The 13,494-nt window shown below is 34.0% G+C and overlaps 1 protein-coding gene across 1 annotated transcript in view; it reads left to right on the top strand.

Moving 5' to 3' along the window:
* Wdr70 (WD repeat domain 70) overlaps nucleotides 1-13,494 on the top strand; it is a 300,524-nt gene that overhangs the window by 59,137 nt on the left and 227,893 nt on the right. Inside the window, exon 7 of the mRNA XM_026401787.2 lies at nucleotides 8,902-9,035. Coding sequence (XP_026257572.1) covers nucleotides 8,902-9,035 — 134 coding nt within the window. The remainder of the gene's footprint in view (nucleotides 1-8,901; nucleotides 9,036-13,494) is intronic.

Raw genomic sequence — 13,494 nt, 5'->3', positions numbered from 1 at the left:
AAATTTAAGTTCTTCAAATTTGTCCTACTTTAAAAAATTGCTCTAATTAGTTATATATGATGGTAGAATGCATTTTGACACATCATATATAAGTGGAGTATAACTTCTCAATCTTCTGGTTGTATATGATGTTGAATGACACTGGTCATGTAATCATATATGTACTTAGGGTAAAAATGTCTGCTTAGTTCCACTTCCTTCCTCCCATATGCCCTCCCCTCCCTTCACTCCATTCTGTTTAATCCAGAGTACCTCTATTCTTTTCTAGTCCCCTCCCCCACCTTATTGTGAATTAACATCCATATATCAGAAAGGACATTTGGCCTTTGGTCCTTTGGGATTGGCTTATTTCACTTTGATAATCTCCAGCTCCATTCATTTACTGGAAAATGCCATAATTTCATTCTTCTGAATAATACTCTGTTGTGTATATATACTACATTTTCTTTTTCCATTCATCTGTTGAAGGGCACTTAAGCTGGTTCCATTATTTAGCTATCGTGAGTTGAGCTGGTATAAACATTGATGTAGCTGCATTACTGTAGTATAATGATTTTAAGTCCTTTGGGTATAAGCCGGGGAGTGGCATAACTGAGTCAAATGGTGTTTCCATTCCAAGTTTTCTGAGGAATCTCCATACTGCTTTCTAGAGTGGATGCACCAATTTTCAGTCCCACCAGTAATGTATGAGTGTACATTTTCGCCTACATTCTCATCAACATTTATTGATGCTTATATTCTTGGTAATTACCATTCTGACTGGAGTGAGATGAAATCTTGGGAGTAGTTTTGATTTGCATTTCTCTAATTGCTAGAGATATTGAACATTTTTTCATATATTTGTTGATTAATTGTATTTCTTCTTCTGAGAAGTGTCTGTTCAGTTCCTTAGCCCCTTTATTGATTGGGTTATTTTTTTTTTGGTGTTAATTAGATTAATGTAGATTAATGCTCTATCTGAGGTGCATGTGGTAAAGATTTTCTCCCATTCTGCAGATGCTCTCTTCACATTCTTGATTGTTTCCTTTGCTGAAAAAAAACTTTTTAGTTTGAATCCATCCCATTTATTGATTCTTGATTTTACTTCTTGTTCTTTAGGGGTCTTGTTAAGGATGAGCTCAGTTCCTAAGCTGGAGATTTGGACCTACTTTTTTTTTCTATTAGGTGTAGGGTTTATGTTTTAATGTTTCCGTCCTTGATCCACTTGAGTTTTGTGCAGGGTGAGAAATAGGGGTTTAATTTCATTTTGCTGCATATGGATTTCCAGTTTTCCAGGCACCTTTTGTTGAAGAGGCTCTTTTCTCTAATGCATGTTTCTGGTGCCTTTGTCTAGTATGAGAAAACTATTTATATGGTTTTGTCTCTGTGTCTTCAGTTCTGTACCATTGGTCTACATGTCTGTTTTTGTGCCAATACCATGCCATTTTTGTTACTATGGTTCTGTAGTATAGTTTAACATCTGGTATTGTGATGCTTCCTGCTTCAGTCTTCTTACTAAGGATTGCTTTGGCTATTCTGGGTCTCTTATTTTTTCAAATGAATTTCATTATTGATTTTTCTAGTTCTATGAAGAATGTCATTGAGATTTTAATAGGAATTTTATTAAATCTGTATAATGCTTTTGGTAATATGGCCATTTTGACAATATTAATTTTGCTTATCCAAGAGCATGGGAGATCTTTCCATCTTCTAAGATTGTCTTCTATATCTTTGTAGTGCTGTTATATTTTAGATGTAGTTTCCCCCAAAAGTTCATGTGGGAGCCAGTATGCAAAATCTGGAGGAGGAATGATTGGATTATAACACCGATCTAATCGGTGAATTAGACCCTGATGGGATTAATGGTGGTAGCTGGGAGTGAGGGGGTGTGTGGCTGAAGGAAGTGGTTCATTGGGGTGTGACTATGGAGTATATATTTTGTATCTGGAGCATGGAATCTCTCTACTTTCTGATCATCATGTGAGCTGCTTCCCTCAGTAACACTCTTCTGTCACGATGTTCTGCTTCACTTTGAGCCTAGAAAAATGGACTAAGACCTCTAAAACCATGAGCCCCCACACTTTTCCCTCTTTTACAGTTGTTCTGGTTGGGTCCTTTTAGTCACAGCAGTGAAAAAGCTGACGAAAACAATTTCTGCAGTTTTCATTGTAGAGGTCTTTCACCTTTTTTGTTAGATTGATTCCCAAGGATTTTTTTTTTTTGAGGCTATTGTGAATGGGTTAGTTTTCCTAATTTTAGTGAATTTATCACTGATGTATAGGGACAGTTTGATTTATGGGTGTTGATTTTATATTCTGATACTTTGCTGAATTCATTTATTGGTTCTAAAAGTTTTCTGAAGGAATTGTTTGAATCTTCTAAATATAGAATCATGTCATTGGCAAATAGTGATAATATGAGTTCTTCTTTTTCTATTTGTATCTTTTTAATTTCTTTCTTCCATCTAATTGCTCTGGCTAGAGTTTCAAGGACGATGTTGAATAAAAGTGGTGAAAGAGGGCATCCATGCCTTGTTCCAGTTTTTAGAGGCGATGTTGAGGTATGTTTTTATTCTCCTGAATTTTTCTAGTGTTTTGAACATGAAGTGGTGTTGTATTTTCTCAAATGTTTTTTATCTATTGAGATGATCATATATGATTCTTGTCTTTAAGTCTGTTGATGTGATGAATTATGTTTTTTTGATTTCCATATGTTGAACCAACCTTGCATCTCTGGGATGAACCCCTCTTGTTCGTGGTACACTATCCTTTTTAATACGTTTTTATATGTGTTTGGCAGTATTTCGAGAATTTTTGCATCTATGTTCATCAGGGATATTGGTCTGAGTTTTTTTTTCCTTGATGTCTTTGTCTGGTTTTAGTATCGGGGATGATTCTAGCTTCATAGAAGGAATTTGGAATGGTTCTCTCCTTTTCTATTTCATGGAATAATTTGAGGACTATTGGTGTTAATTCTTATTTGAAGGTCTTGTAGAACTTGGCTGAGAATCTGTCGGTCCTGGGGTTTTCTTGATTGGTAGGCTTTTTTTTAAAAAAAAAAATTTATTTAGTTGTCAATGGACCTTTATTTTCTTTATTGATATGCGGTGCTGAGAATTGAACCCAGTACCTCACACATGCTAGGCAAGCTCTCTTCCACTGGGCCACAACCCCAGCCTGATTGGTAGGCTTTAATATTATCTTCTATTTTATTGTTTGAAATTGGTCTTTTAAAATCATGTATGTCCTCCTGATTCAGTTTGAGTAGGTCATGTGTCTTTAGAAATTTGTTGATGTCTTCAAGATTTTCTATTTTATTTTAGTATAAATTTTCAAAATTGTTTCTGATTATCTTCTGTATTTCAGTAGTGTCTGTCATATTTCCTCTTCATCACAAATTTTAGTGATTTGAATTTTCTCTCTTCGTTAGCATGGCTAAGGGTTTGTCAATTTTATTTATTTTTTCAAAGAGCCAACTTTTTTTGTTGTTGATTTTTTTTGTTTCAATTTCATTGATTTTGGTTCTGATTTTAATTATTTTCTGTCTTTTGCTCTTAGTGTTGGGTTGTTCTTCTTTCTCTAGTGCTTTGAGATATAATGTTGGTTTATTTCTGTTTTTTTAAAAATATTTTTTAGTTGTAGTTAGACACAGTACTTTTATTTTTATGTGGTGCTGAGAATCGATCCCAGCACCTTGCACATGCTAGGCAAGCACTAATTTGACTTAGTTCCCTCTTTGACTATTCCTTTAGTGAGTTCCTCCCTTTGCTGGTTTTCACTTTTTCTTTGTCAGTTTATCCTCGTGGAATATTTTATTGAGAATGTTCTCTAGTGCTGGCTTTCTAGTTGTGAATTCTTTTAACTTTTGTTTATCACGGAAGGTTCTTATTTCATCTTTAAACGTAAAGCCTAAGATGGATATAAAATTCTGGGTTGGCATCCATTTTCTTTCAGAGCTTGGTATATGTTATTCCAGGACCTACTAGCTTTCTGGGTTAAGAAATCAGCTGTGATCTGAATTGTTTTCTCCATATACATAATCTGATATATTTCTCTTGCAGCCTTTAAAATTCTATCCTTATTCTGTATGCTAGGCATTTTCATTATAATGTACCTTGGTGTGGGTCTGTTGTAATTTTGTACATTTGGGGTCTTGTAAGCCTCTTGTGTTTAATTTTCCATTTCATTCTTTAGGTCTGGGAAATTTTCTGATATTATTTCATTGAAAATATTGTGCATTCCTTTGTCGTGTGTCTCTGTGCCTTCATCTATCGTAATAAGCCTCAAATTTGGTCTTGTCGTGTTATCACATATTTCTTGGAAGTTCTCTTCATGGTTTCTTACCACCTCTGCATGGTCAACTTCATTTTCAGTATTATGTATTTTGTCTTCATTGCCTCTGGTTCTATCTTCCAAATGGTCTAGTCTGTTGGTGATGCTTTCCATTGAATTTTTAATTAGGTTTATTGATTCCTTTATTTATAGGATTTCTGCTTGATTTCTTTTCAGAATCTCTCTTTATTGAAGTGATCTTATACCTTCTGAAATTTATCTCTGATTTTACTACTTACATCATCCTTTACATTGTATATTCTGAACTCCTTCTTTGACATTCCAACCTTCCTACCCACTTTAGTCAGCCCTGTCAGTCCCCGCAAGCTTCAGGATTCACAGAGCTGGAGAAAGTCCAGCTCTCTCTAGCCTCTCTAACCTGTGTTCCCTTGGGAGAAATGCTCACAGTTTCTGACTTTCTGTTGGATTGCTAGGCTCAGACAAGCCCACACAGACCTAGCTGCAAACTCATGGATTAGGGCTTTCAGGTTCCCTTGCCTCCATTGTGTTGCAGTCCCAAGATGGCCCCTGGATCATGGATGATTGATAAATTCTGGTGGAGAGGTGTGTCCAATCTGGTGAACCTGCATTCCCCTCTTGCCCTCATCTCCACCTATTGTGAGCCAGCATCTACACATGAGACAGAACATTTGGCCTTTGGTTTTTTGAAATTGGCTTATTTCACTTAGCATGACAGTCTCCAGTTCCACCCATTTACTGGCAGATGCCATTATTCCATTCTTCTTTATGGCTGAGTAATATTCCATTGTGTATATGTACCACATTTTCTGTATCCATTCATCTGTTGAAGGGTACCTAGGTTGGTTCCATTGCTTCACTATTGTGAATTAAGCTACTATGAATATCAGTGTGGCCTCGTCACAATTGTGTGCTGATTTTAAGTCTTTTGGGTATAAATAGAGGAGTGGGATAACTGGGTCAAATGGTAGTTCCATTCCAAGTTTTTTGAGGAATCTCCATAATGCTTTCCAGAGTGGTCACCAATTTGCAGTTCCACCAGCAATGTATCTTTTTTCCCACTTCCTCACTGTTTTATTTAGCTATTTTGCTGCTGCAACTAAAAGATCTAACCATACAATTTAGGAAGAAATGTATATTTGAGGGCTCACAGTTTTAGAAGTCTTAGTCCATAGAAGGTTGGTTCCTGTCCTCAGGGCTCAATGTAAGGCCAACTTTTATGGCAGAAAAGTGTGGCAGAGGGAATCAGCTCACTTGTTGGTGAGGAAGCAGAGAGAGAAACTCCACTCACCAGATACAAAATATATACCCCATAGCCATATCTGCAACGAACCACTTTCTCCAGCTGCACCACTTACTTCCAGTTACCACTCAGTTAATTGCATCAGAGATTATTTCACTGATTAGTTTAATGCTAAAGCCCAATAATTTCTCCTACAAACCTTCTTGCATTGTCTTACACGTGAACTTTGCAGGGACACCACATCTAAACTATAACATTCCACTACTGGCCTTCAAAAGCTCACAACCAGCTCACAATGCAAAACACATTTTCTCTATTTCCAAGAGTCCCCATAGTATTAGTAGTTCCAAGATTGCTCAAAGCTCAAATCCAAAGTCTTCCCTCAGGCTCAAGGCAATCTCAAATTGTAAGCTCCTGCAAAATTAAAAGCAATCTACATGTATTCAATATATAATGGTTTAGAGTAAACATTTTCATTCACAAAATTAGGGGCATAGAAAGAATGGATTGATCAAAGCAAGACCAAAATTCAGTTGGATAAACAAGTCTTGAAACTCCATGTTTGGCATCTGGGGCACATGGCATCGTGATGTTCTTTCCAGTGGGCTTATGTAGCTCCATCCCTGTGGCATTGTTGGTGGCAGCCCAAGTGACCTTTCTGTTGGCTCATCTCTGCTCCTTTCTCTGTTTTCACTAAGCCTTTCCATGTGAGCAAGACATGAGCTTTGGTTTTATAACCATTTAAATTTTAAAAAATATTTAAGATATTTTGCTAGAGAATTTATAATCACAGGGAAAACTATTTAAGCATTCAAATATTTATATAGTTAATGTGCTATAAAATAAATTTAATTGTTTAATTATGAACTTGCATTTAAAGCTTTTTGAAAGCAGAGAGTAATAAAAATTCTCTGAATGTAAAGGTCAAATCTGTACTGTTTGTACTCCTTCTAGGTTAGAACATGAGACTTATTTTAACATGATTTGATATTTCATGTAGTAAACATTAGACAAGTATTTTAAAATATTTTATTTCTTGGTAAAAAAAGTCAAGTCCATTACTTAGAAAATTCAGTAATGGTTTTTATTTTTTAATGTAAATTAAAATAATAATTTTTTCAACTCTACTATAAATAACTGCTGTTTTAGACTAGCATTTATATATGAGCTCCTGTTTGCTTTTAATATGTTTAAAATGCACCTGATAATTAAGTAGACTTCCTGTGTTCTTCCGCTCTTAGGGATACATGGTTTGAAAATTAGTTTAGTGGATCTGTGAAAGGACATGTATTCTCTAACAGGTACTCTGTCCTTCTGAGCTCTGTTTTTAGTCTTATTCATGAGTAATATATATATATGAGGAACAGCAGAGATCCTGATACTTCAGAATTCTAGCATTGAAAACATTTTGTCATTTTGTTATAAAATTTGCTCTTTCTTTTGCATTTAGGAGAGTAGTTAACTTTGAGATTTATTCTGCTTTTCATTCTTTGTGGAGGGGAATTTATCTCATTGGTTATACTCCATTGTTTTTGTGTTACATAAGTTCTAAAAATTTTTTAGTCTTCTTCCTTTTTAATTTTTTTTTTAGTTGTAGACAGACACGATACCTTTGTTCATTTATTTGTTTATTTGTTTTTGTGTGGTGCTGAGGATCAAACCCAGTGCCTCACACATGCCAGGCAAACACTTTACCAACTGAGCTACAACCCCAGTCCCTAGTCTTCTTTCATTCTTGTAAGCAAATATTTACTAGAGTTTCTGTTTTGTGGTTCTGGGGACTGAACCTAGGACCTTACTCATGTCAGGCAAGTGCTATACCTCTGAGCTACGTGCCCAACCCTGAGGTTATACTCCTGAAGGCCAGGACAAGCATTGAATAGAGGAACCACAAATGAATTTGAAATTTCAAATTATTGAGTGGGATGAACTCTTGGTGCACTTAGCCTTATCAGGGAAAAGAGCACCTCTTTAATTATACCAGGAGGGAAGAAGGACATCATATAAGCTTGGAAACAAGTGATTTTGTTGTTATCAGAAGCAGATGTAATTTCTTAGATTTTCAAAAACTAGTGTTCATTTACTAATATTTTTGATAAAAAAGACTTCTCATTTGTATGCTTTCCTACATACCTTTAGAGTCCATACCTAATTTTAACATGTAATGAGTTATTACTTATATACAATTCCCTTGCATTCTGGAATCAGTGTTTGTAGGTAGTAATTGAAATGAGTTTAACTTATTTTGCCATTATTTAATTATGGTAATTATGTTACAGTAATTAGATTTCAAATCTATTTATTAGGAGGACTCATTTTTAGAAGTTTCTTTTATATAAAACTTTTTGATAGTTTCATTACCTCACATGTATGGTAATCACATTAAATATTTTTTATACAGTTCTTTCCCTCTAAGAAAACAGTAGGTCCAGGGAATTCTTGCTTTGACAATCTTAAATATAGCTCAAAAATATTGAGTTACGCATTGGGTATTCACATATGAATTTGACCTACAAAAATTCACATGGGAAACAAATATTTTGTGGAACTGATGTAAGTACTATTACAGTAAGTTATAAATTGAGCTTTAAAAGTAAATGCTTAGGGGGCTGGATTTGTGGTTCAGTGGTAGAGTGTGTGCCGGCATGTGTGAGGCCCTGGGTTTGATCCTTATCATTATATGTAAATAAATGAAAAAATATCCATTGACAACTAAAAAATACATATATAAAAAGGTCAATGCTTAAGAGGAATATACTGAGTCATTTAGCCATATGCACAAGATAATTTCTACTGTCTTGCTCTCTTCAGTAGATTTCTAGAAGCTCCCATTGTGGCATTATTCATTTTGATGATTTTATTTGTTTATTTAGTTAGCTAAGAGTGATGGGGTTGAATTGAGGGTCTCATGAATGGTAGGCAAGTGCTGAACCACTGAACTATTTCCCTCAGCCCATTTTGGTGATTTTAGATTCATGTGGTATTCATTCAGTTGTATTTAAATTATCTTTAACCGCAGGATTCTTAAGAAAGCTGAATTATTTCTGAGAATTTTACTTACTAAAACTATTTAGTCTATCGTGCAATTGCAGTAGTAGCTATTCTGAGTACATTGTTAATAAGTGGGCACAAGACTGTCAATTAGATTAAATTAAAAAACTTATTTTTTAATTTCAAAAGAAATAATACTTACAATAAAAAAGTTATAATATAGAAGGTGCTATCCATTTCTACTTTCCAGAAGTAACAGAAATTGATGGTCAGTTCTTCCTGTTCCCATAGGATAGGGGGTAAGGTGACGGAATGGTCGTAATTGACTGTAGGTTGTTTTGTTCAAATTAGTTTTTTTTTTGTTGTTGTTCTTAACAGGTTTCTGCTTTGGGTCTGGATCCCTCAGGTGCCCGTTTGGTGACTGGAGGATATGACTACGATGTTAAATTTTGGGACTTTGCTGGAATGGATGCTTCTTTTAAGGCATTTCGATCCCTTCAGCCCTGTGAATGGTATGGATTTGCTTACTTAGTATCTTCATGTTTGACTTAATATTTGGAGGTAGTGCTGTTGTCATCTGAATTCATTTTTAATGATTTCTACCAAAATATAACTATGTACTGCTATCATTTAGACTGCTATCATTATTCATATGCAAATAAAATGTACCCAAAATCTTCTTCCTTTAGTTTCATTAACCTATATTTTAAAGGCATTTTCTGTCTTTTGTTGTTTTTTAAAAATTGTACCTTGTCTTGTTTATTTAAAAACTCTAGTAAATATTTTGCAATATGTTTTTTTAAAAATTTTTTTAGTTTTTGATGGACCTTTATTTTTTATTTATTTATATGTGGTATTGAGAGTTGAACCCAGTGCCTCACACATGCTAGGCAAGCACTCTACCACTGAGCCATGACTCCAGCGCCAAGTAGTTCAATTATTAATGACAAGAAATTAAGATTGATTCCTAGATTAAGTTTATAACATTTGATTCCTTCATTGTAAAGTGAATTTTTTGTTCTTGAGTTAGGCAAGTACTTTGTGGAGTAATACTTGTTACCATGTAAATATTCAGATACTTGTCATCCTTTCACTTAAATTAGCTTATCATATTGATGATTCCTGAATCAGTTATTTCATGAAATATTGCAAATTGGTGATGTTCTAATTGTAATTTCATGTACATTTATTTACTGATATTCTTCTGAAAGAAGAGCTTTTTTTCATTGACTGATATTATTGCTCATCCGTTGATATTGAGTCACCCAGCACTGCTATCCAGTAGAACTTCCTGTGCTGAACAAAGTACTTTATTTATTTATTTATTTATTTATTTTTTATTGGTTGTTCAAAACATTACAAAGCTCATGATATATCATCTTTAATACATTTGACTCAATTGGGTTATGAACTCCCATTTTTACCCCAAGTACAAATTGCAGAATCACATCGGTTACACACTCTCATTTTTACATAATGGCATATTAGTGACTGTTGTATTCTGCTAACTTTCCTATCCCCTACTATCCCCCCTCCTCTCCCCTCCCATCTTCCCTCTCTACCTCTCCCTTTCCCCTCACAACCTGTTATATGTAATTTTGTGTAACATTGAGGGTCTCTTACTATTTCCATATGCATTCCCTTCTCTCTCCCTTTCTCTCCCCCCACTCGTCTTTGTTTAATGTTAATCTTTTCCTCATGCTCTTCCTCCCTGTTCTGTTCTTAGTTGCTTTCTTTATATCAAAGAAGACATTTGGCATTTGTTTTTTAAGGATTGGCTAGCTTCGCGTAGCATAATCTGCTCTAATGCCATCCATTTCCCTGCAAATTCTATGATTTTGTCATTTTTTAGTGCTGCATAATACTCCATTGTTGAACAAAGTACTTTATATCCTTACCATCCATTATGGTAGTCACTAGTCACACACATGGCTACTGAATACTTCAATGAAATGATTTTTTAAAAAAATTTAATTTTAAATAGTTAAAATTTAAATACATTTGGTCAAGTAGCTGTGGTGTTGGATAGTGCTTTAAATGGCCAAATTCAGCACAAACTATCATGGGTAACATGTTGCATTTAAAGTCAAAACCAGGAAAACTACCACCACAGAGCCACAAACTTGAATGCATTTTTTTTAATATTTATTTTTTAGTTTTAGGTGGACACAATATCGTTATTTTACATTTATGTGGTGCTAAGGATTGAACCCAGTGCCTCGTGCATTTTAGATGAGCATTCTACCACTGAGCCACAACCCCAGCCCTTGAATGCATATTTTTAAATAAAAAAGTAAAATGTTGTAGTGCATTGTATATATTTATATGTTGTTATTTGATTTCTTTGTCTTTTTTTTGTTGAATCATTATTCCAGCTTCTGATTCTAGGACTCAACATATTAATGATCAATCCTTGTTTTTTACCAATTGAAAATTTGATGAATGTAAAATAAATTCTCATTCAATTAATAACATGTTGAATATGGCAGTTAGACATTGATATGTATAGCTCGATTTTGATGTATTTTCATTTTTGGTATTTTTGAAATCTCTGGAATAATTTGTTTTAGACCTTTGTCCAGCATTAGTACTAGATTTGTAGATTTCTAGTTTTTAGTTTTCTATTGTCCCATTTGATGAGAATCAGTACTGTTTTCTCTAATCCAGTCTAGTCACTTACCTTTCAATTTCCTTGTTTCCTTACAACTTCTCAATAGTAGACCCATAATTACATATATAGGTTCAAGATTCATAATCCTAAGTTTACAGACCTTTTATAAATGGAATACAATTTTCATATAATATTAATAATTTTTAATTACTTAAGGTAGTTCAGGTTATGAATTTCTTATCTCGGGCCAATTTAAAATGTCTGTATACTCTATTTCCATCTTTAAAAGCTGTTAACTAATCAAGCAATACTTAAATATGTTCTCATATAGAAATTAAAACTAGAACTTTCCCTTGACCATCTTCATTTTAATCTGCTTCTCAGTTTTCATCACTGTTTCATTATGTGTATTTGAAGATTTTTTCATGCTATCATCAAAAGATATATGTACCTGTCAAAAAAATGGTATATTCTGTATTTGTTTTAAAAAAATGGTAACAGATGATTATTATTCCAAAATGTTTTCCCCACTTAATATTGCTTAGCATTATTTAATATTAGTACTTACATACTTTTTAAGTGCTGCACAGCATACTATATAAAACTTAGTTCAGTGATTTTTGAAATCAGAACCATCTGGAGAAGTTGTCAAAATATTATCTACAGGACCCCACCTTTAGAGTTTCTATGTCTTTAGATCTGAGTATTATCTGACAATTTGCAAGACTTCTCAAGTCCCGTTGATACACCTGGTATGAGGGTTATACTTTGAGAACCTTTGCATTGTTTAGTTATTCTTTCATTGATGAGCTATAGGAGTTATGGCTGCTTTTTTGTACTTCACTGGTCACATGTGTAAATTGAGTGTTTCTCAAAAGCAGGTTGCAAGATGTGAAATACCTATTGTGCACTGTTAAATTTTTTCTTATTGATCTTTATAATTATACATTCTTATCAATGCATTATAATTATACACAGTAGTTACACAGTTGTACATGTACATAACAATTTGGTTGATTTCATTCACCAAGACCTCCCTTTTTTTCACTTTCTCCCTTTACCTGGTACCCTTCCTCTCCTGGGCTCCTACATTTTCTTCCTTTCTGCTAACTTCCACCTATGAGAGAAAAACATATGACCCTTCACTCTTCAAATCTGGCTTATTTCTCTTAATATAATGCTCTCAAGTTCTATCCATTTTCCAGCAAATGACATAATTTCATTCTTTATGCTGAATGAGACTCCATTTGTATATATATTACATATTTTTTTTAATCTATTTTAGGCTGGTTCCATAATTTGGCTGTTGTGAATTCTGTGCTATAAACATGGGTGTACATGTATTGCTATAGTATGCTGACTTTAGTTATTTTTCCTTTATATATTCTTTTATTGGTGCATTATAATTGTAAATAATACTGGGATTCATTGTTCCATATTGGTAAATGCACATAACATAATTAGTCCAATTTCATTTCCATTACTTCAGCTCCTTCTACTCCCAGCCCCCTTCTTTTACTCTGCTGGTCTCCTGTCTATTTTCATGAGATTCCCTTCCCTTCTTTCCCCACTTTTTTATCTCTAACTTCCACATATGAGAGAAAATATAGTACCTTTTACTTTCTGAGTCTGACTTATTTTGCTTAACATAATGTTCTCAAGTTCCATCCATTTTCCAGCAATTGACAATTTTGTGCTTATTTGTGACTATAAGTCTCGATTGTGTATATAAACCACATTTTCATTGTCCATTCATCTGTTGATAGACACCTAGGTGTTTCATAATTTGGCTATTGTGAATTGTGCTACTATAGACATAGACATGGATATATATATATTGCCATAGTATGCTGAATATGGATAAATACCAAGGAGCAGTGTTGCTGGGTCATATAGTGGTTCCATTTCTAGTTTGAGGAATGTACATACTGATTTTCCATATTGGTTATACTAATTCACAATCCCACCAATACTATATGTTCCTTTTTCCTTACATCCTTGCTAGCATTTGTTATTTTTTCTTGATGACCTACATTCTAATTGAAGTGAAAGGAAATCTTAGTATAGTTTTGATTTGCATTTCCCTGATGGCTGGGGATGTTGAAAATTTTTAATATATTTGTTGGCTATTTGTACTTCTACTTTTGAGAAGTGTATGTATAGTTTATTGCACATGTGTGTTTTTATCATAGTATTTTGAGTTATTTATATTTTCTGGATATTAATCCTTTTTCAAAAGAGTAACTGAAAATGATTTTCTCTCACTCTATAGACTCTTGTTCATACTTTTGTTTCCTTAGCTGTGCAGAATCTGTCCCATTTATTAATTCTTTGTGTTATTCCTGAGCTTTAGGAGTCCT

This window comes from Urocitellus parryii, chromosome 1, assembly GCF_045843805.1.
Source record: "Urocitellus parryii isolate mUroPar1 chromosome 1, mUroPar1.hap1, whole genome shotgun sequence".
In the NCBI taxonomy this organism is placed as follows: domain Eukaryota; kingdom Metazoa; phylum Chordata; class Mammalia; order Rodentia; family Sciuridae; genus Urocitellus; species Urocitellus parryii.
The sequence above is the reverse complement of the archived record's forward strand: the minus strand, read 5'-3'. Positions and strand labels throughout refer to the sequence as shown.